This window comes from Marmota flaviventris, chromosome 10, assembly GCF_047511675.1.
Source record: "Marmota flaviventris isolate mMarFla1 chromosome 10, mMarFla1.hap1, whole genome shotgun sequence".
NCBI lineage: Eukaryota > Metazoa > Chordata > Mammalia > Rodentia > Sciuridae > Marmota > Marmota flaviventris.
The window spans coordinates 125,101,397-125,122,370 of NC_092507.1; the positions used below are offsets into that span (position 1 = coordinate 125,101,397).

At 44.5% G+C, this 20,974-nt stretch overlaps 2 protein-coding genes across 2 annotated transcripts; both read right to left on the reverse strand.

Moving 5' to 3' along the window:
* Nucleotides 1–1,390: 1,390 nt before the first annotated feature.
* LOC139707429 (olfactory receptor 5V1-like) lies at nucleotides 1,391–2,332 on the reverse strand. Its single transcript, XM_071618670.1, has one exon. It carries the CDS (start codon nucleotides 2,330–2,332, stop codon nucleotides 1,391–1,393), a length of 942 nt encoding a protein of 313 aa, XP_071474771.1.
* A 10,777-nt stretch (nucleotides 2,333–13,109) lies between these two features.
* On the reverse strand, nucleotides 13,110–17,911 carry LOC114108550 (olfactory receptor 5V1-like). Its single transcript, XM_027956187.2, has 3 exons — nucleotides 17,849–17,911; nucleotides 17,508–17,626; nucleotides 13,110–13,740 (listed from the first exon to the last, which is right to left on the reverse strand). The coding sequence occupies exons 1-3, from the start codon at nucleotides 17,909–17,911 to the stop codon at nucleotides 13,110–13,112; spliced, it is 813 nt and encodes a 270-aa protein (XP_027811988.2).
* Nucleotides 17,912–20,974: the final 3,063 nt, after the last annotated feature.

Consider the following 20,974-nt stretch of genomic DNA (forward strand, 5'->3'; position numbering starts at 1 on the left):
CAAACAGCTCTTTAGGACACAGATGGAGAGAAGACAACAAGCTTGGAAGTCTTGTCGTACTTTACTGCACAAAAATAAAAATAAAAATATTAGATAAACAGGTAAGTCTCTAAACCTTAAAATTTCCCTTAATAACATGGGGTTTTCCCTCATGCTTAGGAGAAACACATTAACAGTACTCCTAAAAGATCTTAGAATGATTAGCCATCAGGGAAACGCAAAGCTAAAGCACATCTGATCAAGCACTTCACACATACCAGGGAGGTCACAATAAAGGGACTGATATGATGTGTTGGTAAGGGAGTGAGGAGGTTAGAAGCTTTATTTACCACTCTTAATAATAATGTAAGCTGGTTCTACTGCTTTGAAAATGATCTGGAACTTCTTCAGAAAGTTAAATATAGAGTTAATGACCCACCTCTTCCACTCCTACTTACAAACTCAAGATAAATAAGAAAGTTGTCCACCAATAATTTGTATATGAATGTTCATATTATATATAATGTTCATATTATATACACGAATCTTATTCATATTAGTCAAAAAGTGAAAATGACCAGGCAGGTCTGTAATCTAGCTACTCAGGAAGCTGAGGCAGGAGGATCACAAATTTAGGGACAACCTGGGCAACCTGGCGAGACCCTGTCTCAAAACAAAATTTTAAAAAGGGCTGGGCTGTAGCTTAGTGGTAGAACATCGTCTAGTGTGCAGGAGGCACCGGGTTCAATCTCCAGGACGACACACACACAGACACAAAGAAAAAATTACTATCCAGTGGGAAATGAACAAAGAAATGTGGCATTTTCATAAGATGGAAATCATTCACAATAAGGAGGAATAAAATAAAATACTAATACAAGCTACAATATGAGTGAAAGTTGCAAACATCCTAAGTGAAAGGAGTCAGATCCAAAAGGCATATATGGTATTACTTCATTAGAAATATCCATGGAAACTCGAGTGAACACATGGGTCTTTCCAGATGTGAAGGAGAAACACAGAAATGGTGTTTATTTAAGAACTTAGAATCATGATCCATTAGGAAAATGCAAGTCAAACTCAGATTTCACATAAGCACTTCACATTCACTAGTGTCGGCTAGAGCTGCAATATTGGGGGTAGAGGAGAGGGACTGCTTTGGGTATAGGCTTTTTCTGGAGAAAAAAGTAATAAAAATATTCTGAAATACCTGTGGGTTAGAGAACCCAGGTGGGGTCACAATGTGTCACATACTTAGCACGGTGTGTTTCCCCTGATGGGAGGGGCACCACAGTGGTCATGGGACACTGTATACGGAGAGAGCGCTGTCATAGTTGCTGCTGAAGAGTTCACATATTTCTACAACTAAGACATTTCCTAGAATGAAAACCATCATCCAGTTCTAATCTCACTATGCAATCTGTCTCCCAGCCAGCTTCCTCAGGGCACTCTGGACCTCCTTGTTTCTCAGGCTGTAAATGATGGGGTTCAACATGGGGGTCACCACACAGAAGAGCACAGAGACCAGGATGCCCGTGTCCAGGGAGTAGCCTTCTCTGGGCCTGTCATAGTTGAAGTTGGCTGTTCCATAGAAGAGCACCACCACAGTGAGGTGGGACGCACAGGTGGAGAAGGCCTTCCTCCTGCCCTGGGCAGAGGGAATCCTGAGGATGGCCGCGATGATGAGTGTGTAGGAGCCTGCAGTGAAGAGGCAGGGGCTCAGGCCAATGGTGGCACTGGCCACGTGGAGCACAGACTCGTTGACAGAGGTGTCTGAGCAGGAGAGCTTCAGGAGCAATGGGATGTCACAGAGAAAGTGGCTGATCTGGTGGGGCCCACACAGAGTGAGTGTGGTGGCCAGCACCGTGTGTGTGACCGAATTCACCAGCCCACACAGCCAGGACCCAGTCACCAGACCAACACAGACCTTCACCCTCATGAGGACGGGGTACTGAAGAGGACGGCAAATGGCCACATAGCGGTCATAAGCCATGGCAGCCAGTAAGACGCCTTCTGTGCCAGCACTTGTCACAAAGAAGAAGATCTGGGAAAGGCAGCCCTCATAGGAAATGGTCTTCTTCTCCCGGAAGAAGTTCACCAGCAGTACTGGGATGGTGGTGGATGTGTAGCAGATGTCCAAGAAGCTCAAATTGCTGAGGAAAAAGTACATTGGAGTGTGGAGAGCAGGACTGACCCTGGTGGCCATGATTATGAGCATGTTTCCCAGGAGAGTGGTCAGGTAAATGACCAGAAAGACCAGGAAGAACAAGCCCTGTAGGTCGGAGTGGTTGGAAAATCCCAAGAAAATGAATTCAGTGACAAATGTTTGATTGCTCATTTCCAATGGTGTCATAGCTACAAAACAGAGAAAAAGAAACATGATGAGAATGGACTGAGAGCACCCCAAATGGGCTTGTTAATCTGCGGCAACATGGCAAATAATATTGAATGAAAAGCAGCCTGGAGATTGATAACCTGTGGGACTGGTCTCAGGGAATCAGACCCACGGAACCGCACACATTTGCAGGGGTGATAGTGGGTGGGAGTAACCAGAGAATTGCGAGAAGCCAACAGAAAGCCGTTAGACCTCATAATGGTGTGAAGTCATCTCTCACTGTCTCAGTAATCTCTGTCTCCTGTTGTCCTTTTATGTAAGCATAGGATTTTTGGAGAAGTATATTTTCATTGCAAAAAATTAAGAAAAAAATTTACAAAGCAGAGTCATCATCTGCAGAAGCAGTCGGTGCTGCCTTCAGTGTTTTCCAATGTAGAGTTTTTCTCATTTTACATCAATCTTGATGTCTGTGTTTGGAAAGGCACAAGTTGACTATTCCTGTACGATGATGACATTATCAGGGCTAGAGCAAAACAGAGGGAAGGTGAGGAGGTGGGTTGGGTTGGCTATCCTAAGAATACAGGGAAGATCAGTGGAGTAGAAGGAGACTGAGAGGGGGGGAAAGGTTTGGGATGGGAGGAAATGTGAAAGGTTCACGCAGATCATGTTATGTGCACATAGAAGTTTACACAGGGAACCGCACCTGTGTGTAAATGTAGAAAGCACCAGTCAGAAATTAACAGATAAATGACCCAAAGAAAGATCAGCAGAGAAAGGAGAATGGGGGAGGGGAGGGGAGGGAGAGGGGGGACGGGGACTGAATGGGGTAAATCAGACCTTTAAATCACAGAGGATCTTTTCAAAATCAACCCAGCTTCTATGTGTAACTATTATGCTCTAATAAAAAATTTAAGAAGATGACATGATCCTCTCAGCAAAGAGTGAGAGTTTGAATTCTTCTCTACCTATTTGTATCCCTTTAATTTCTTTCTTTTGTCCAATGGCTCTGGCAATTTCAAGGATGAAGTTGAATAGAAGCGGTGAAAGAGGGCACCCTGTCTTCTTCCAGTTTTTAGAGTGAGTGCTTTCAACTTTTCTCCACTTAGAATGATGCTGGCCTTGGGTTCAGCAGAGATAGCTTTTACAATGTTGAGGTGTGCTCCTTCTGTCCCTAGTGTTTCTACTGTTTTGACAGGAAGGGGTGCTATATTTTGTCAGATTCTTTTTCTGCATCTATTGAGATGCTCAATAAACTTACATCTCTCTTAAACAAACTTGATCTCTCCCCTTTGGCTAAACATCAGATCATCTCCAGTCCTGTAAATATTTTAATGAACATCTTCCTACATGAACATATGTGACCATTTCCGATTATCTCTTCAGAATAAAGTTTAAATCTGACATAAAAGAATTTGTTGTACAGTTTCTATTTAAAACTAGCTCATGGGAGACATTAAGTGAAATCAACCAGACACATAGAGAGAAATAGCAGTTTTTCACTTCTTTGTGGAAGCTAAAGAGTTGATGTCAGAGAAGTAGGGAGTGGAATGGTGGTTACTGGAGCCTGGGAGAGAATAACAAAAATTACTGTGAGTCTGATTTCTCAAAGACACATGACAAGGACTGCCTGAAACATGCCCTCTGAGTGTGCTCCTTTAAAACAATGAGAGAGTGGTCTTCTAACAAGGTACTCAGAAAATCGCTCTTCTCTCCTCAGTGGGCGGCAGCAGGTCCAGGGGTCTGGCTGCCTAGGAGCCAGCTTGGTGTGCTAATGGGCAGGACGGCTGGAGAGTCTCAGTAATCACTAGTAGCCCGCATTCTCGGTGAGGGCAGGCTGGAAACAGGGCCATCCGGAAGGAAATGGCTTGAGCTTTGAAAATGACAGAATCTGGGATTTAGGAAACGGTTGTGGGTCCATGCGCAAACCTCCCATGAATGGCAGGAGCGTCCAGTCCTAAACCTACTCCCTGGTCAGTCCACGGTTGCACGGTTACCACGGTTACCACATGCCTGACCAGAACCACCCGGAGGGGAGATGCACTCTGGCCTCCTGGCTTGGAGGTTCAGTCTGGGGCCAGCTGACCCGTTGCTGCCGGCCTGAGATGAGGTGGGACGCGAGGTGGAAGGGAACAGGGGGGGAAGCGTCCCTAGCTCAAGGCAGCCAGAAGGTTGGGCGGGGGGAAGGGGACGGGAGGAGACAGTAGGCAGGGGACAAGATGTGGTTCCCCAGGGCATGTCCCCAGCCACACTCCACCTGCCCACGCTCCACCCAGCCACGCCCCACGTGCCCACACTCCGCGTGCCCACACTCCACCCGGCCACGCCCCACGTGCCCACACTCCGCGTGCCCACGCTCCACCCGCCCACGCCCCACCCGCCCACACTCCGCGTGCCCACACTCCACCCGGCCACGCCCCACGTGTCCACACTCCACGTGTCCACGCTCCACCCGCCCACGCTCCACGTGCCCACGCTCCACCCGGCCACGCCCCACGTGCCCACACTCCGCGTGCCCACACTCCACGTGCCCACGCTCCACCCGGCCACGCCCCACGTGCCCACACTCCGCGTGCCCACACTCCACCCGGCCACGCCCCACGTGCCCACACTCCACGTGCCCACGCTCCACCCGCCCACGCTCCACGTGCCCACGCTCCACCCGCCCACACTCCACGTGCCCACACTCCACGTGCCCACGCCCCACCAGGCCACGCCCCACGTGCCCACGCCCCACCCGCCCACGCTCCGCCCGCTCCACGTGCCCACGCTCCACCCGCCCACGCTCCACGTGCCCACGCCCCACCCGCCCACACTCCACGTGCCCACACTCCACGTGCCCACGCCCCACCCGCCCACACTCCACGTGCCCACGCCCCACGTGCCCACGCCCCACCCGCCCACGCTCCACGTGCCCACGCTCCACCCTCCCACGCTCCACGTGCCCACGCTCCACGTGCCCACGCTCCACCCGCCCACGCCCCACGTGCCCACACTCCACGTGCCCACGCTCCACCCGCCCACACTCCACGTGCCCACGCTCCACCCGCCCACACTCCACGTGCCCACGCCCCACCCGCCCACACTCCACGTGCCCACACTCCACGTGCCCACGCCCCACCCGCCCACACTCCACGTGCCCACGCCCCACGTGCCCACGCCCCACCCGCCCACGCCCCACGTGCCCACGCTCCACCCTCCCACGCTCCACGTGCCCACGCTCCACGTGCCCACGCTCCACCCGCCCACGCCCCACGTGCCCACACTCCACGTGCCCACGCTCCACCCGCCCACGCTCCACGTGCCCACGCCCCACCAGCCCACGCTCCACGTGCCCACGCTCCACCAGCCCACGCTCCACGTGTCTCACAGTCTGATCATTTCACCTCTGAACACTGCTACTGTGGCTGACCCTGAGCTTTTGGTGGGGACACCTTATTTCTAAGCCCTAGTGGTCCCTACAGTCCATGTGCTTTGGTTGGAATACCTTCATGCAGTCTGGGAGAGTAACTGGGTGCCAAAACAAGATTAAAAGGAAATATCTGGTAACTGAAGAAGTGACATTTGGAGCTTGGGGAAAAGCTCTGAAGAGGAGCCCTGGGTGGAGCACTTTAAAGCCCAAGGTGACGAGGACACAAGAGGGCACCTGGTCTGTGGGGTAGCTGAGTGGCAGTGGGATCACTCATCAAAACAGGAAGGGAATGAGAAGGAGCGCGTCTCGGGAGAGGAGGGAGGGAGGTTGGGCCTGGGCTCTGGGTACCTGCCAGCTCTCCGCCAGGAGATTCCAGCAGGCAGCGGGGGCGGATCCCCCAGAGATAGGCCTGGGAGTCACGGCTTACAGTGACTGTGGAAGTCACAGGTGCTCACGAAGCCACCAGAGAGCAGGGTGAGGAGAGAGGGCCCATGGACTGCGGGGAATGGGAGGTGTCCAGAAGGAGGCTCACCAGCTCCCAGCAGTAATCCTCTGCACCCCAGACTCCAACCTCTGCTCTCTGTAAGATCCTTCTGCACCTCAGTCTCCAACCTTCGCTCTCTGTAAGATCCTTCTGCACCTCAGTCTCCAACCTCTGCTCTCTGTAAGATTCTTCTGCACCTCAGTCTCCAACCTCTGCTCTCTGTAAGATCCTTCTGCACCTCAGTCTCCAACCTCTGCTCTCTGTAAGATCCTTCTGCACCTCAGTCTCCAACCTCTGCTCTCTGTAAGATCCTTCTGCACCTCAGTCTCCAACCTCTGCTCTCTGTAAGATCCTTCTGCACCCCAGTCTCCAACCTCTGCTCTCTGTAAGATCCTCTGCACCCCAGTCTCCAACCTCTGCTCTCTGTAAGATCCTTCTGCACCCCAGTCTCCAACCTCTGCTCTCTGTAAGATCCTTCTGCACCCCAGTCTCCAACCTCTGCTCTCTGTAACAATCCTTCTGCACCCCAGTCTCCAACCTCTGCTCTCTGTAAGATCCTTCTGCACCCCAGTCTCCAACCTCTGCTCTCTGCAAGGATCCTTCTGCACCCCAGTCTCCAACCTCTGCTCTCTGTAACGACGATCCTTCTGCACCCCAGTCTCCAACCTCTGCTCTCTGTAACGACGATCCTTCTGCACCCCAGTCTCCAACCTCTGCTCTCTGTAACGACGATCCTTCTGCACCCCAGTCTCCAACCTCTGCTCTCTGTAACGACGATCCTTCTGCACCCCAGTCTCCAACCTCTGCTCTCTGTAACGACGATCCTTCTGCACCCCAGTTTCAAACCTCTGCTCTCTGTAACGACGATCCTTCTGCACCCCAGTCTCAAACCTCTGCTCTCTGTAAGATCCTTCTGCACCCCAGTCTCCAACCTCTGCTCTCTGCAAGGATCCTTCTGCACCCCAGTCTCCAACCTCTGCTCTCTGTAAGATCCTTCTGCACCCCAGTCTCCAACCTCTGCTCTCTGTAAGATCCTTCTGCACCGCTGTGGGCACCGCTTCCCAGCTGAGCCACGTCCAGAGTCTTCAGTCAGGAGCAGTGTGTGCACCCTTCTCTGTTTTCTCCAGCAACGCCACAGGGTTTAAATTCACTGAAAATCAGTGACACACATTTTCTAACTCATGATGTCGAAAAGGAGGGTGCTACAACACTTTTACAGGTAGATGTCTAGGTTCATTCATAGAAAGAAATGACACCTCCCATGAAACATTGACCAGTAAACAGAAAGCAATATATGATCTTTGTCCAACCAAATACCAAATGAATTTTTAATGTTTACACATTTAGCCAATTATGCTTTCTGAATCACACATATTGCTTACTTTAAGTATGACTTGAAGGCATCACTGAGAAATATATTATCAAAATATTATGTAAATACATGTACTATATTATGCAATATACTATATTATATATACAACTATATATCATATATCCACATAATAACATATAACATTAAATATACTGTAATTATATTTAAATGTAATTATGTTTATATATAATTATATAAACACATGTAACTATAATGGTATATATATAATATATGATATAATTACATAAAATTTATTTATTGTAAATATAATCATATGTAATCATAATTATATTTATATATAATATACATTAAATGTACTATAGTTATATTTAAATGTAGTTATATTTAATGATATTTACATATATATTTAATGCCCTATCAATATATTTCTCAGAGATGACTTCAAGTCATATATATGTATGTATGCATATATATAAATACACACATGTACATATATGTGTGTGTGTGTGTGTATGTATATGCAGGAGACTAAGAACAATGATAATGAATTTTCTTGGTTTACTAGTCCAAGTTTTTGTGGGCCAGGGATAGATTAAGGAGTGATGTCCATTCCACTTTCCATGTCCCTCAGCTCCCACGTTTGTGTAGGTCAGCAAGGATGATTATCACCATCATGATCAAAGTCCATTGAGGGCAAGTCCACTTATACACTACAGTCTGTGTGACACTCGGGACACTTCCCTGTCGGAGTTCTGTGCTGGTGCATATCAACAGGCAACCTCACTCAAAACCTCTGCTTTCTGGTAATGATCTTTCTCTCCCTGTAGGTAAGGATAAACTTCACTGGAAAAATAGATGGGGAATGTTTTTTCTTAGTTGAGCCTATACACTAAAATAAATACCTTGAAGAAGTGATGTTGAGTTTAAAAGAAGTATGCTTTTAAACATATCAACGTAAGTTCATTATGACCCACCTCATCAAAAGCACAAAACAAAACACAATGAATGAGTGAAAAAACCCACATATTTTACATATCCAAATTCTACCAGGATCTTTCAAGTAAGTAATGAGTAGAGAGACACATAGGAAAATAATAGCTAACACTGATGAAATGTTCTGTTAACTCATTGTAGGGTTTCCATCCTTAAAGGAAAAAAAATGGACATAAAATCAACCAGGTAACTGGTCTAAGTGTGAAAACTCTTCAAGCACATAAGAAAAATAGAACATCTATTCATATTTTATGTAATATGAAGCAATCATTTAAAACCAAAGGCTTGATTTTCATGTTGCCTAGTTAATTGCCTATTTAAGACACACACACACACACACACACACACACACACACACAAACACCAATCAATGACAGCACTCAGGAGAATTTTTCTAAAAGTCCAGATGATTCTAGGTGTTTGTGGCAAAATTGACTTATTGGTATGGAATATAAACTCTCTTCACTTTGAACCAGGCTACTACAGGCATACTTCCACATAATACGGGTGGTATGACGCAGAAATCTGAAAACATTCAGAAGTCATCCAATAGTTGATTGTTCTCAAACTTCAATATGTATGCAAATTTGGGATATTTCTCTCTGGTGACATGGACACAAATCCCTCCATCTGAAATAGTCTGCGGTAATGGTGTGAAAACAACCTTCTTCTACCTGTTCAGCTTTGGACACCTTCCTACAAGACTTGCTGTAGATCACCCTTCCTGGCCGTCTGGAAGGACGGCTCCTCTTCTTCCTGTCCGCAGGGCTGGACCGTCACTGTCCCTCCCACTTGGCACTCACTGAGCATATCCTAAGTCAGGTTCTCTTTGGGAAGAGCGATTCTCAGTGCAACTTGAAAGTGCAAGGACCATGATTGATCTTGTTTTTCCAGTGAGAAAAGTACAGTTTTAAGAGTTTTCACTGGGAATCTGAATTCAGAGCCTGGGTTCTAACTACTAGGGAACACACTGTGTGAAGGACCAGGTCGTCTCACAACTCTCCTCAGTTGCTTCATTCCAACTAGAGCTCGGGAGTTCACTGGCCAAACTGTTGGACTCACGTGGAGTGAAACCCCTTCCCTTTCAGGTTTCATGGGCTGGATCTGAGTTTGCTTTGACTCTTCAGACTCGCAACTCCTTGTTTCGCTAGCCGGATTCCAGCTATATGAGCAAGGATTTCATAATAAATAGAAGTCATGAGACCCACAGAGAGCGAGAAGGGGCATCCCAGGTGAACTCTGGAGGACATTTCTCCTCAGTGATTCTGGTCCAGGTGACCCTGGGTACAGGAATGTCCCCTGGCCTGTGGGAACTTGCTGTGCCCTTCTCTTGAGCAGTTTCCATGCAGACACTTGGTAATGTTGGCCAATTTTCCAACTGAGAGCAGCAGCTCTCCTTCTTTCTTTCTGAATTAGTAAATCATCCCAGAAGACAAATGATTGAGAATGAAATTATTTAGGAATGACCTTGGGTCTATGAAATTTCTTTTAAAAAGTGACTGAGAGAAGTGGATGATTCACAAGCTTCCAGATTCCTTTTAGTAAATAAGCTGATTGCCACACACCTCCCAAGCATCATGTGTTGGATGTAAGATGAGAACCCGTAGCCGAGTGAGCAAAAGTTTCCTAATCTGAGTGTTACACAAATTTAATATTTTATTCAAACAAATTCTTGTGTGCCCCACACTGTCATATCATAATGAATCAAAGGAGATGTGACTCTGTGTTTTCTCCTTGAAAATTATTGCTACTGTTCTGCTTGTCAAAATCAGAGTAAGAATAATGTTTTGAATTATATTTTCTATTCATATTATCTTACGTCAGGCACTCCTCAGAATTTCAAGTAGACAAACTCTAATGTCATTTCAACTCTGGTTTTATTATTACTATTTTAGAAATTGATACACACAAAAAGTGATATTAAGCCAGGTGCGGTGGCGCATGCCTGTAATCTCAGCAGCTCAGGAGGCTGAGACAGGAGGATCGTGGATCCAAAGCCAGCCTCAGCAATGGCGAGGCACTGAGCAACTCAGTGAGACCCTGTCTCTAAATAAAATACAAAATAGGGCTGGGGATGTGGCTCAGTGTTTGAGTGCCCCTGAGTTCAATTCCCGGTACCAGAAAAAAAAAAGTGATATTAAGACTATGTCATTACATAATATCATGAAAATGATAAAACATGTACTATGCCTTACAGTTGTTTTTAAGAGGTAGAAATCCTGAGCTGGGGAGACTTTTGTCTGATCTGTGATGGTGGATGAAGGAACTACTCACCGCTCACTCGTGATGAAAACCCATGTTTCTGGCTTTGGTGGCAGGTCTTGCTGCCTCCACAGTAGTGGGGAAATTGGGTCTTGGTAAAACTGGCTGTTGACCTCCATGCATCATGATGGAGTTCCTGCAGGAACTTCCTAGAACATGATCCTTGCTTCAAACAGGAGTTCAAAGTCCTCTTTGTTTTCTCGGGAATTCGCTTTCCTAGGGTGGCCATTTATAAAGGCCTGGGGACTGAACCTTTGGGAGTATCCACCTAATTTGTCTCTCCGCAGCTGTTCTGGGACACTCAGTGTGCAAACACAATGTGAAGGCCGAGGTCTGAATAGAAACTGTAGAAGTGAACTGCAGTTAATCCTCTGTTGGATTCATTAAGGTCTTGCAATCATCTTTTCCCGGCATGCAAAGAGATCAGCTTCCTACCCCCTCTGGGACACTTGTGGGTGAATTTCAGCACCAGACTTGTTGTTCGAAATGTTGGGAACTAAAACCTGAAAGTCTTTTCCTCCTTCCCAGTGGGGAGCAAAGGGATATGCAAGGACAGGGGCTTACTTGGTTGGATTCTTCAATGCATAAGAGAATCTCCTCCTTTGTCCACGTAGCTTGGCCATGGCATGAGCCTGGGCTGTGCTCCATGCCTTGCCAGTTAGACACGGATCTGTACCACAGGACCAGCACCCTATCGGCCGTCTTAACTTTAAGCCACTGATGGTTAGGGCTGCTTCCTGGTGTAGCGTTTCCTTTCTTTCCTACCATCACCATTTATAACATCGCCTTTTATAACCTGATTCTTGGTCCTTGTTAGAGTCTGTAAACAAGTCAAAATAACACCTGGCATTTAGCCAGGGGAATGTTAGAGTTCCTAAACAAGTCTGGATGGTGCCTGGCAAAATGCCAGAGGGAGTGGTTTGAGAAGTAGCAAAAACAAGCCATTAAGTGTGGAGATTCCTGATTGGTTGACTGATGTATCTAGTTTATGCTAATTAGATAAGCTGTGTGGAATGTATAAATACTGCTCCTGTCCTGCAATAAACGGCTCCTACTCCTGCTGTATCAACGTACACAAGTTATTCGTCACCCCCCGGTTAGTTTGCCCAGCCAGCCGGGCTGCGGCAGGTCCTCTCATTGCTCGTGGTCTGGTGACGACACTGCTGCTGTGAAGGTCCAAGGGAAAAGGCACAGAGACGTGAGACAGCCGTAGGGGTGGCTGAGGAGAAGGTAGGAGTCTGGAGACCTCGCAGCACGTTATTACACCAAAGTTTGGACTAAACATTCAGCAGTGTTAAGTTTCTAAAGTTCAAAATCCCCTTAACAACATGGATTTTTAACTTATGTGAAGAAGTGCACATCTGATGCCGATGGAAATGCCAATCCAAATAACCCGTGGCCACTCTCACGAGGGATGGTTATCATCAAAAAGACAAATGACAACTGTTGATGAGGATGTGGAAAATTGCAGACCCTGTTCACTGCTGACAGTAATGTAAAGTTGGGCAGCAATCTGGAAGCAGTCCGGTATTCATTCAGATTAAGCAGCGTGACCATGTGATGTAGCAGTTCTATTCTCATGTACGTACCCAAGAGAAATGAAAACATGAAGTCCACCCAAAACTCGTGCAAAACTATTCTTGAGCATTATTACGAATAGACAAAGTGGGAATGACGCAATGTCTGTTACTGATGAACAGAGAAAAGGTGCTACACCCATCAGGGAATATCACCTGAGATAAGAAGAGTGGAGAACTGATCCACGCTACAGAACGGCCAAGCTCGAGGACATCTCAGGGAAAGGGGCTGGCAGAACAGGTCACATACTCTACATGTCCATCTTGCTGAATGCTCAGAATCAGCAAATCTAGAGTCATGGATGATAGTTGACTATAGTTGAGGTTCTCAGGAAAAATAAGTGACATGGGGCTGGGGCTGGGGCTCAGTGGTGGAGCGCTTGCCTAGCCTGTGTGAGGCTCTGGGTTTGATTCTCAGCACCACATAAAATAAATAAAATCTATTGACAACTGAAATAAACTTAAAAAAAAGAAAAAATAAATAAATGACTGCCAACAGATAGGGCCTTCTTTTGGGGGGCAATGGAAACTTCTAAAATATCAGTTTGTTGGAAAGAACCCAATGCACAAAAGGTGGCAAAGTGTGAGACGCTAATCACAGGTGTGTTTGCCTTGGTGGGCGGGGGCACCGCAGCTGTCAAGAGACACTATTTAGAGAGAATGCTGTTAAAATCACTGCTGAAGTGTTCACAGTGATGGTTTTCTGGAATGAAAACCATCATCCAGTTCTAACCTCACTATGCAATCTGTCTCCCAGCCAGCTTCCTCAGGCCACTCTGGACCTCCTTGTTTCTCAGGCTGTAAATGATGGGGTTCAACATGGGGGTCACCACACAGAAGAGCACAGAGACCAGGATGTCCGTGTCCAGGGAGTAGCCTTCTCTGGGCCTGTCATAGTTGAAGTTGGCTGTTCCATAGAAGAGCACCACCACAGTGAGGTGGGACGCACAGGTGGAGAAGGCCTTCCTCCTGCCCTGGGCAGAGGGAATCCTGAGGATGGCCGCGATGATGAGTGTGTAGGAGCCTGCAGTGAAGAGGCAGGGGCTCAGGCCAATGGTGGCACTGGCCACGTGGAGCACAGACTCGTTGACAGAGGTGTCTGAGCAGGAGAGCTTCAGGAGCAATGGGATGTCACAGAGAAAGTGGCTGATCTGGTGGGGCCCACACAGAGTGAGTGTGGTGGCCAGCACCGTGTGTGTGACCGAATTCACCAGCCCACACAGCCAGGACCCGGTCACCAGACCAACACAGACCTTCACCCTCATGAGGACGGGGTACTGAAGAGGACGGCAAATGGCCACAGAGCGGTCATAAGCCATGGCAGCCAAGAAGGTACTCTCAGTGTCAGAACTGGTCACCAGAAGGGATCTGGGAGAAACACCCTCTTAGGCTGAACCTGTTCTGAGAAGCTCACCATCATGACCTGCACTAGGCGTGTACGTAGCTGATGTTGAGAGACCCAAGTTTTGAGTTGATGATACACTGAAACGTGGAGGGAAGGATTGACTTACAAGAACAGATCTTGTAATTGACGTCCTAGGAAGATGAATTCAATGACCACTGTCTGAATTTCCATTTCTTTGAATTCTTCCTCAACTGAAGTGAATATTGGGAAGTAAAATTTTAGAATAATGAAGTGTGGTGACAGAGTCCAGGAGAGCTCTTAACTCACCCTTTCTTTGTTGGATTAGGTAAGGTCTGTTTTAGATACTGTACCTTGGCCCTAAGACTAAGGTGTGTGCCTTTCCTCTCTCTCCTTTACCTCCCTGTCCCTGACTTTATTCTCATGCAACTCACTATTATTTGCCAGCTGTTTGTTTCCCTCATCAGTATGCAAATTCTATTAAGCAAAATGTTTGTCTATTTAATCCCTATAGAATCTATAAAACTTTTGTTGGAAGGAAAGAAATTCAGTCTTCACTGATGTTGCAAAAACAGTAGTTGATGAATTAATCTAGAGCCCAAATACTTTTCCTGCCAATGTTTCTCTTCCATGAAAAACACGGCAATGCCAGTTTCTACCTTCTGGAGTGTGAGTTATCTCCATGAGCTTCACCACCTGGTTTACTCAGGTGAAAATGTGATCTAATAGGGCAGAAGGGAATTTGCAGATGTGATTAAGTTCACATGACTCTAAAATACAGATTATCTTGTATTATTAGAGTGAGCCCCTGAGAGCAGAGATGATTCTCCGGCTGAAGATGAAATCAGAGATTGAATTCACAATCATAATCCAACAGGTCACTATTGGCTTGATGATGAAGGGGTCACATATTAAGGAAATGCAATCCTTGGTCCTATGATCACAAGAAATCAAATTTTGTCATCAGCTTGAATGAACTTGGGAGTAGAATCTTGCCCAGAGTCTCCAGGTAAGAAGCCAGCTCACCTGACACCTTGTCTTCAGCAGAGGGCCTCGTTGAGTCGCACTGTGCCTGGCCTTCACATCCACACAACTGGGAGATAATGACAAATCGGCGTTCCAGTGACTGCATTGTGGTACTGTGTCATGATACCAATAGCCAAGCATTCCGTTTGGTGTATGAAGGTTCCGCTTGTTTGGGGCTAGTAATGACAGACCACCAGTCTAAAAGCCTGAGGAGTGTCCCAGATCCTTTCAAATCCCTGACCACCCTTCTCTCTGCTATCTCTTTCTTCATTCTGCCTTGGTCAACTCTCCTCCTAAACAAGAGTTAAAGAGATTATAGAAGAAAAAGCCAAGCTCCTACTGTACAGTTTCCTAGTCAAGAGCTCCAGCAGAAGGCTAGAAGACAGATGAATCTGGAACTGTTGGGTAGGGTGGTATTTGGGGATTATTTTGAAGTTTTAATCACTCTCTTCCCATGCTGCTTTGCCATGAGCAGCCAATGAATCTGAGTCCGTGACATAGTGACCACAAGTTCTAGGAATCGTGAGAGCCATCAACTGGCACCTGAAGTTACTTTCTTGGCAGATGGTTCTTCAGTGAGGCTTGGGTACCTCAGCTTCCTCATTTTCTGTAGAATTTGCTGAGCGACTCCTTTTCCTTAGTGTAAATCAGTGGTCAGCAACCAAATCCAGCACACTATTTTTTTAAAATAAAGTTTCATTGGAACATAGCCACTCTCATCCACTCACGTATTGTTTATGGTTGCTTTTATGTTATGATGGCAGCATTAAATAGTTGGGCTAAGTCCACAAAGCCCAAAATATTTATTTTCTGATCCTTTACCAAAAAGATTCTTCAACCCCTGGTGTAAACCTTTGGATTTGGGTTTTAACAGTGGGTTTAGATCATGGCTTTATCACTTTTTAACCTGGACCCCGAAAAACATCATTAGCTTCTGTGAACCTCAGGTTGCTCATGTTTAAGAAGGGATAATGTCTGGATTACAGTTTTTTGGAAGATTAAATTAATGAATGAATAACAAAGGAACGAACATAGTTGACCTAGAACACATGTCTATTATGCAACTGCCCCCATTTCAAGTTCCCCTTTAAAACGTTATTTCCCTTTTGTATTTCTCCAGCTTGACTCAAATCCTATTTTAATTCACCACCTCTATCAGCTCGACTTTTAAGCAACTGGCATATTATTAAATTACATAATTCCCTCTCATTAAATAAGTACTTATGATCCACCTTACAGTCGTATCTGCTCTTTTGTTTTACAATCACATTTTATAAACATATTTTCACAAGAATCCAGTGAAGAAGGAAAGTGGATTTCATCATTAACACTTTCAGATAATAAGATTTCCTCTGAAACTGGAAATTAAAATAGCCAAACAAATGAGGCTGCAAATGACACTGTGAAGTGGTTGATGAAATCAGACCCGGGGCCCCTGAGCATTCCCTTAATACTCCTTAACTCCCCACAGAACCTAAAACCCGAGTCATCCTGTACCTTCCTATCCCCGTTCTCTGCCCATACCTACCTGCTGATTCTCTCCCAGTTGTACCTCAAACTCACGTGTGATCTTCATCTCCATGAATACTATCTAAATGGTTGGATCTGCTCCTCTTAAAGTCTCAACTTGAAAATCACTTCTCAGAGGAGCCTTCTTCTCTTATAACATCATATTCTTTCAAATAATTTGTAACGATCTTTATTGGTATTTTTGTTTATTCATTGACTATCTGTATCTCCCTTGTGAATGAGCTCTGAGTGAGCAGGGATTCTGTCTGTCTTTATCACTTTGGTTTTATTGCCTGGCCCATATATATCGTTTTAGGAATGCATTAACGGCTGGATTCATTTTAAAAGATCAAATGTGATTATGTAATGCTTTGTCACTTTAAAATAAAAGTTTATTTATGGTATAAATAAATAAAAGTAAATAAAAACTTTTATTTACTGTATGTATTTACTTACCCATATAAAATTTTAAATCAGTCAAAAAGAAAGCATCATATTAAAAAAAGTAGTGATACAAGTTTCACATTCACATTGATGACTAAACTATTCAGTTAACCAACTGATTCAATCCAAAGAAAGGGCCTGTGTATTGATGCAGCCTAGAATTGCAGAATAATCATATAATAGTAACAACAGTAATAATGGTCAACAGTTTCTGCACTTATTACATGCCAAGTATAATTACTACTTCCTTTAATTCTTAAATCATCATTAAAAATCATCAGCAGCATTCCCCTTTAGATATGAGTAAACTGAAATTCTAGGAATCTGCCTATTCTCTTTCGTCGAGTTAATAAAACCACATATTGGCAAAGATTTGAAGATCCAGAATACACATCACTCTATCAACTAGTCAAAGGACCGTCCTGTCTCTGGACATCAGTTTCCTCCTCTGCAGAGCTAGACCAGGTGCGAGCCGTTCTTTGTACCTTTGATATTTTGTGATGATATGTGACATCTGCTTACTTTCCAGATTCTAAGATGCAACCTGTAACAGGGCAAGGATGAGCAGCCAGAGGTCTTCCGGGGACAGAAGAGCCGTTTCTTCATGGTCTTTATGGAGTATACAGGTCCAGGTGCACTGGTGAGGAAGACCAAGTGGTGCCCCCGCCCAGGAGATCTGTTCCCTGACCCCCCATCGTGAGGGCCTTACATCACACTCAAAATGGACTTTGAAGATGTATTTAAGATACAGAGAGATCATCCCAGATTATCCGGGTCAGCCAGAGCTGATCACGTGAGCCCTTCAAAGCAGACAGGTTTCTGCAGCTTGAGGGAGACGTGCAGCAAGGTGAGGCAGAAGCACCGAGCTGTCGTCTTTGAAGAGTCCCACAGGCCAGCGAATACAGGCAGGATCTAGAGGATAAGGCTGTGGCTGACGGTCAACAAGGCAACCGGGGCCTTTGTCCTAGGACCGCATGAGAATTGTCCCACCCACAACCTGAATGAGCCTCGAAGGAGTCTCCTCTACAGCCTTCAGGAAGACTCACGGCTCTGCTGACATCTTGATCTGAGTCTTTGGAGACTGTTAAGCACAAGAATTACACAACCCATGCTATGCCCAAATCTACCACCTACCGAGCTGCGGGATGATAAACTTGTGTTGCTGTCAGGCATCAAATCCGCTGGGTGTGGCGGCATAGACGCCTAATCCCAGACACTCTAGAGGCTGAGGCAGGAGGATTGTTAAGTTAGAGGCCAGCCTAAGCAACTTAGTGAGACCCTATTTGGAAATAAAAAAATATAAAGGGATGGAGATATAACTCAGTGGTAGAGTGCTTCTGGGTCCAATTCCCAGTACTGGGCGGGGGAAAGCCGCTACATTTGTGGTAGTTCATTATGGTTTTTCAGTTGGAGTACCAGAGACATATTTTGCCTTTATCAACCCCCTGTGTTCATAGACATGAATTTGAGTTCTAACTCTATCTCCTAACATTTGAGCTTCTGAACATGATATTTGGATTGAGAGTTAAATTCTCCTTTAATTTAAATATCAACAAAGTTCCTAATTCTTTTCTTCTTCCCTGTCATTGAAACCTACAATGACATTTTATTTGTGAATTTGAAAAACTGGTTTCTTGACTTATGTTCCAGTCATGTTAGAATAACTGCAAATAGATGCCCCCATTTTAATAACTAAAAACTTTAAAGATTTAGATTTAGCAAACGAATACTTTAAAATACCTTTTGCAAGTAGGTTCAAAGAACTAAAGGAAACTAAATAGTTAAAAGAAAGCATGAAAACCATGTCTCATCAAGTAAAGAATATAAGAAAACAAATTGTAGAAGCACCAAGTAGAATTTTGGGAGTTCTGTTGAGAAATAAATAGCTGAGATAAAAATTTTACTACCTAAGTTAGAAAGCAATTTTAGTAAGTGGAAGAAAGAATCGGGAAACTTGAAGATGGGCCAACAGAGACGATGCAGCCGGAGGGACAGGAAGAATGAGGAGTGAGGAAAATGAATAAAGCCTGAAGACTGTGGAGCACTCCAAACCCCAGGGAGAACGAGAATCCAGACACAGAAAAGGCACCCACAGGCACATGCAGCTACTTAACACCCCCCCCCCCAAAGCAAGAAGAAGGAATGGTCCACTTAAGAGCAAAAATCAGTGAGGTTGAGAAAATCTATTCTTAAAATCTGCTTCTTTGAAAAAAATCAAAAAAATTGATAAATTTTATTTTAATTCTAAGACTAATAAAGAAAGAAGACAGACTACAGATATCAATTGTATAATAAGGAAATATGGCAAATAATTCCATATATAAATTTAATAGCTTAAATGAAAGCATATTTTCACAACTTACCTGATATTAAAGAAATAATTTGAATAACCTGGTCAGAACTATTAAGGAAATTAAATGTTTAATTTAAAAAATTCAATATAAGAAACTTCCATGCTCAAATGGTCCGCTGGAGAATTCTACTAAATTTTAATTTTACAAACCAACTTGTAAAATTAATGCTAATTTTACAAAATAGTTTTCAGAAAATACAAGAGGAAGAAACATTTCCAATTAATTTTATAATGTGAGTATTACTCTGATATCAATGTTAGAGAAATCCAAAGGAAAGAAAACTATAAACATTTGTAATAAATATAAGTGCAATAATTCTTAACACCAACTTACTATTATATATTCAGCATTACATAAAATGAATTATGCAATACTACCAAGTAGGTTTTATTCCAGGGATGCAAAGCTGGTTCACTATTAAAAATTAAGCAATGTGATCCACCATATTTACAGGCCAAAGAAGAAAACTCACATGATCAATGCAGAAAAAGAATTTGGCAAAACCTAACATATATTCATGGTAAAGACTCTCAGGAAAAAAAATGGAAAAAGAGGGAGATTCCCTTAACTTCATAAAAAGAATCTACAGAAAACTTACATCTAGCATATTTAGTAGTAAAAGGTAGAAAAATTTTCTCAGGGCTGGGGTTATGGCTCAGCAGTAGAGTGCTCACCTCACACGTGCAAGGCCCTGGGTTTGATCCTCAGTCAATCAACAAGTACATGAAAAAATGCTCAACATCTCTAGCTGTCAGAGAAATGCAAATCAAAACCACCCTAAGATACCATCTCACTCCAGTAAGATTGGCAGCCATTATGAAGTCAAACAACAACAAGTGCTGGCGAGGATGTGGGGAAAAGGGTACACTTGTACATTGCTGGTGGGACTGCAGATTGGTGCAGCCAATTTGGAAAGCAGTATGGAGATTTCTTGGAAAGCTGGGAATGGAACCACCATTTGACCCAGCTATTCCCCTTCTCGGTCTATTCCCTAAAGACCTAAAAAGAGCATGCTACAGGGACACTGCTACATCGATGTTCATAGCAGCACAGTTCACAATAGCAAGACTGTGGAACCAACCTAGATGCCCTTCAATAGACGAATGGATAAAAAAAATGTGGCATTTATACACAATGGAGTATTACTCTGCATTAAAAAATGACAAAATCATAGAATTTACAGGGAAATGGATGGCATTAGAGCAGATTATGCTAAGTGAAGCTAGCCAATCCCTAAAAAACAAATGCCAAATGTCAATTCTTTGATATAAGGAGAGTAACTAAGAACAGAGTAGGGACGAAGAGCAGGAGAAGAAGATTAACATTTAACAGGGATGAGAGGTGGGAGGGAAAGGGAGAGAGAAGGGAAATTGCATGGTAATGGAAGGAGACCCTCAGGGTTATACAGTGGAGGGGGTAGAGAGAGAGGAGTGGAGGGGAGGGGAGAGGTGGGGAGGGGGGAGGGGGGAGGATGGGAAAGGCAGCGGAGCACAACAGACACTAGTATGGCAATATGTAAATCAATGGATGTGTAACTGATGTGATTCTGCAATCTGTGTATGGGGTGAAGGTGGGAGTTCATAACCCACTTGAATCAAAGTGTGGAATATGATATGTCAAGAAATTTGTAATGTTTTGAACAACCCACAATAAAAAATTAAAAAAATAATAATAAAAAATAAATAAATGAATAGAATAAAGTAATTGTGTACAACTACAAAAAAAAAAAAAAAAAAAAAGAAAGAAAAATTTTCTCAATACCAGGAACACAATAAGGGTGTCTTCTCTCACTACTCTTATTCAATATTATGCTGAAAGGTCTGCCAATGGAATTAGGCAAGAAAAGGAAATACAAGATAAGTCAAGAATGAAGAAATAAGAGTTTCTTTTTACAATAATATTATAG

Excerpts from the sequence above, each read along its gene's own strand:
- LOC139707429 (XM_071618670.1), bottom strand. The coding sequence starts at position 2,332 with ATGACACCATTGGAAATGAGCAATCAAACATTTGTCACTGAATTCATT.
- LOC114108550 (XM_027956187.2), bottom strand. The coding sequence starts at position 17,911 with ATGCCGCCACACCCAGCGGATTTGATGCCTGACAGCAACACAAGTTTA. Across the intron at positions 17,627-17,848 it reads GTTTATCATCCCGCAGCTCG|ATCCTGCCTGTATTCGCTGG; the intron begins GTAGGTGGTAGA and ends CTTATCCTCTAG. Across the intron at positions 13,741-17,507 it reads GTCTGCTTTGAAGGGCTCAC|ATCCCTTCTGGTGACCAGTT; the intron begins GTGATCAGCTCT and ends TGTTTCTCCCAG.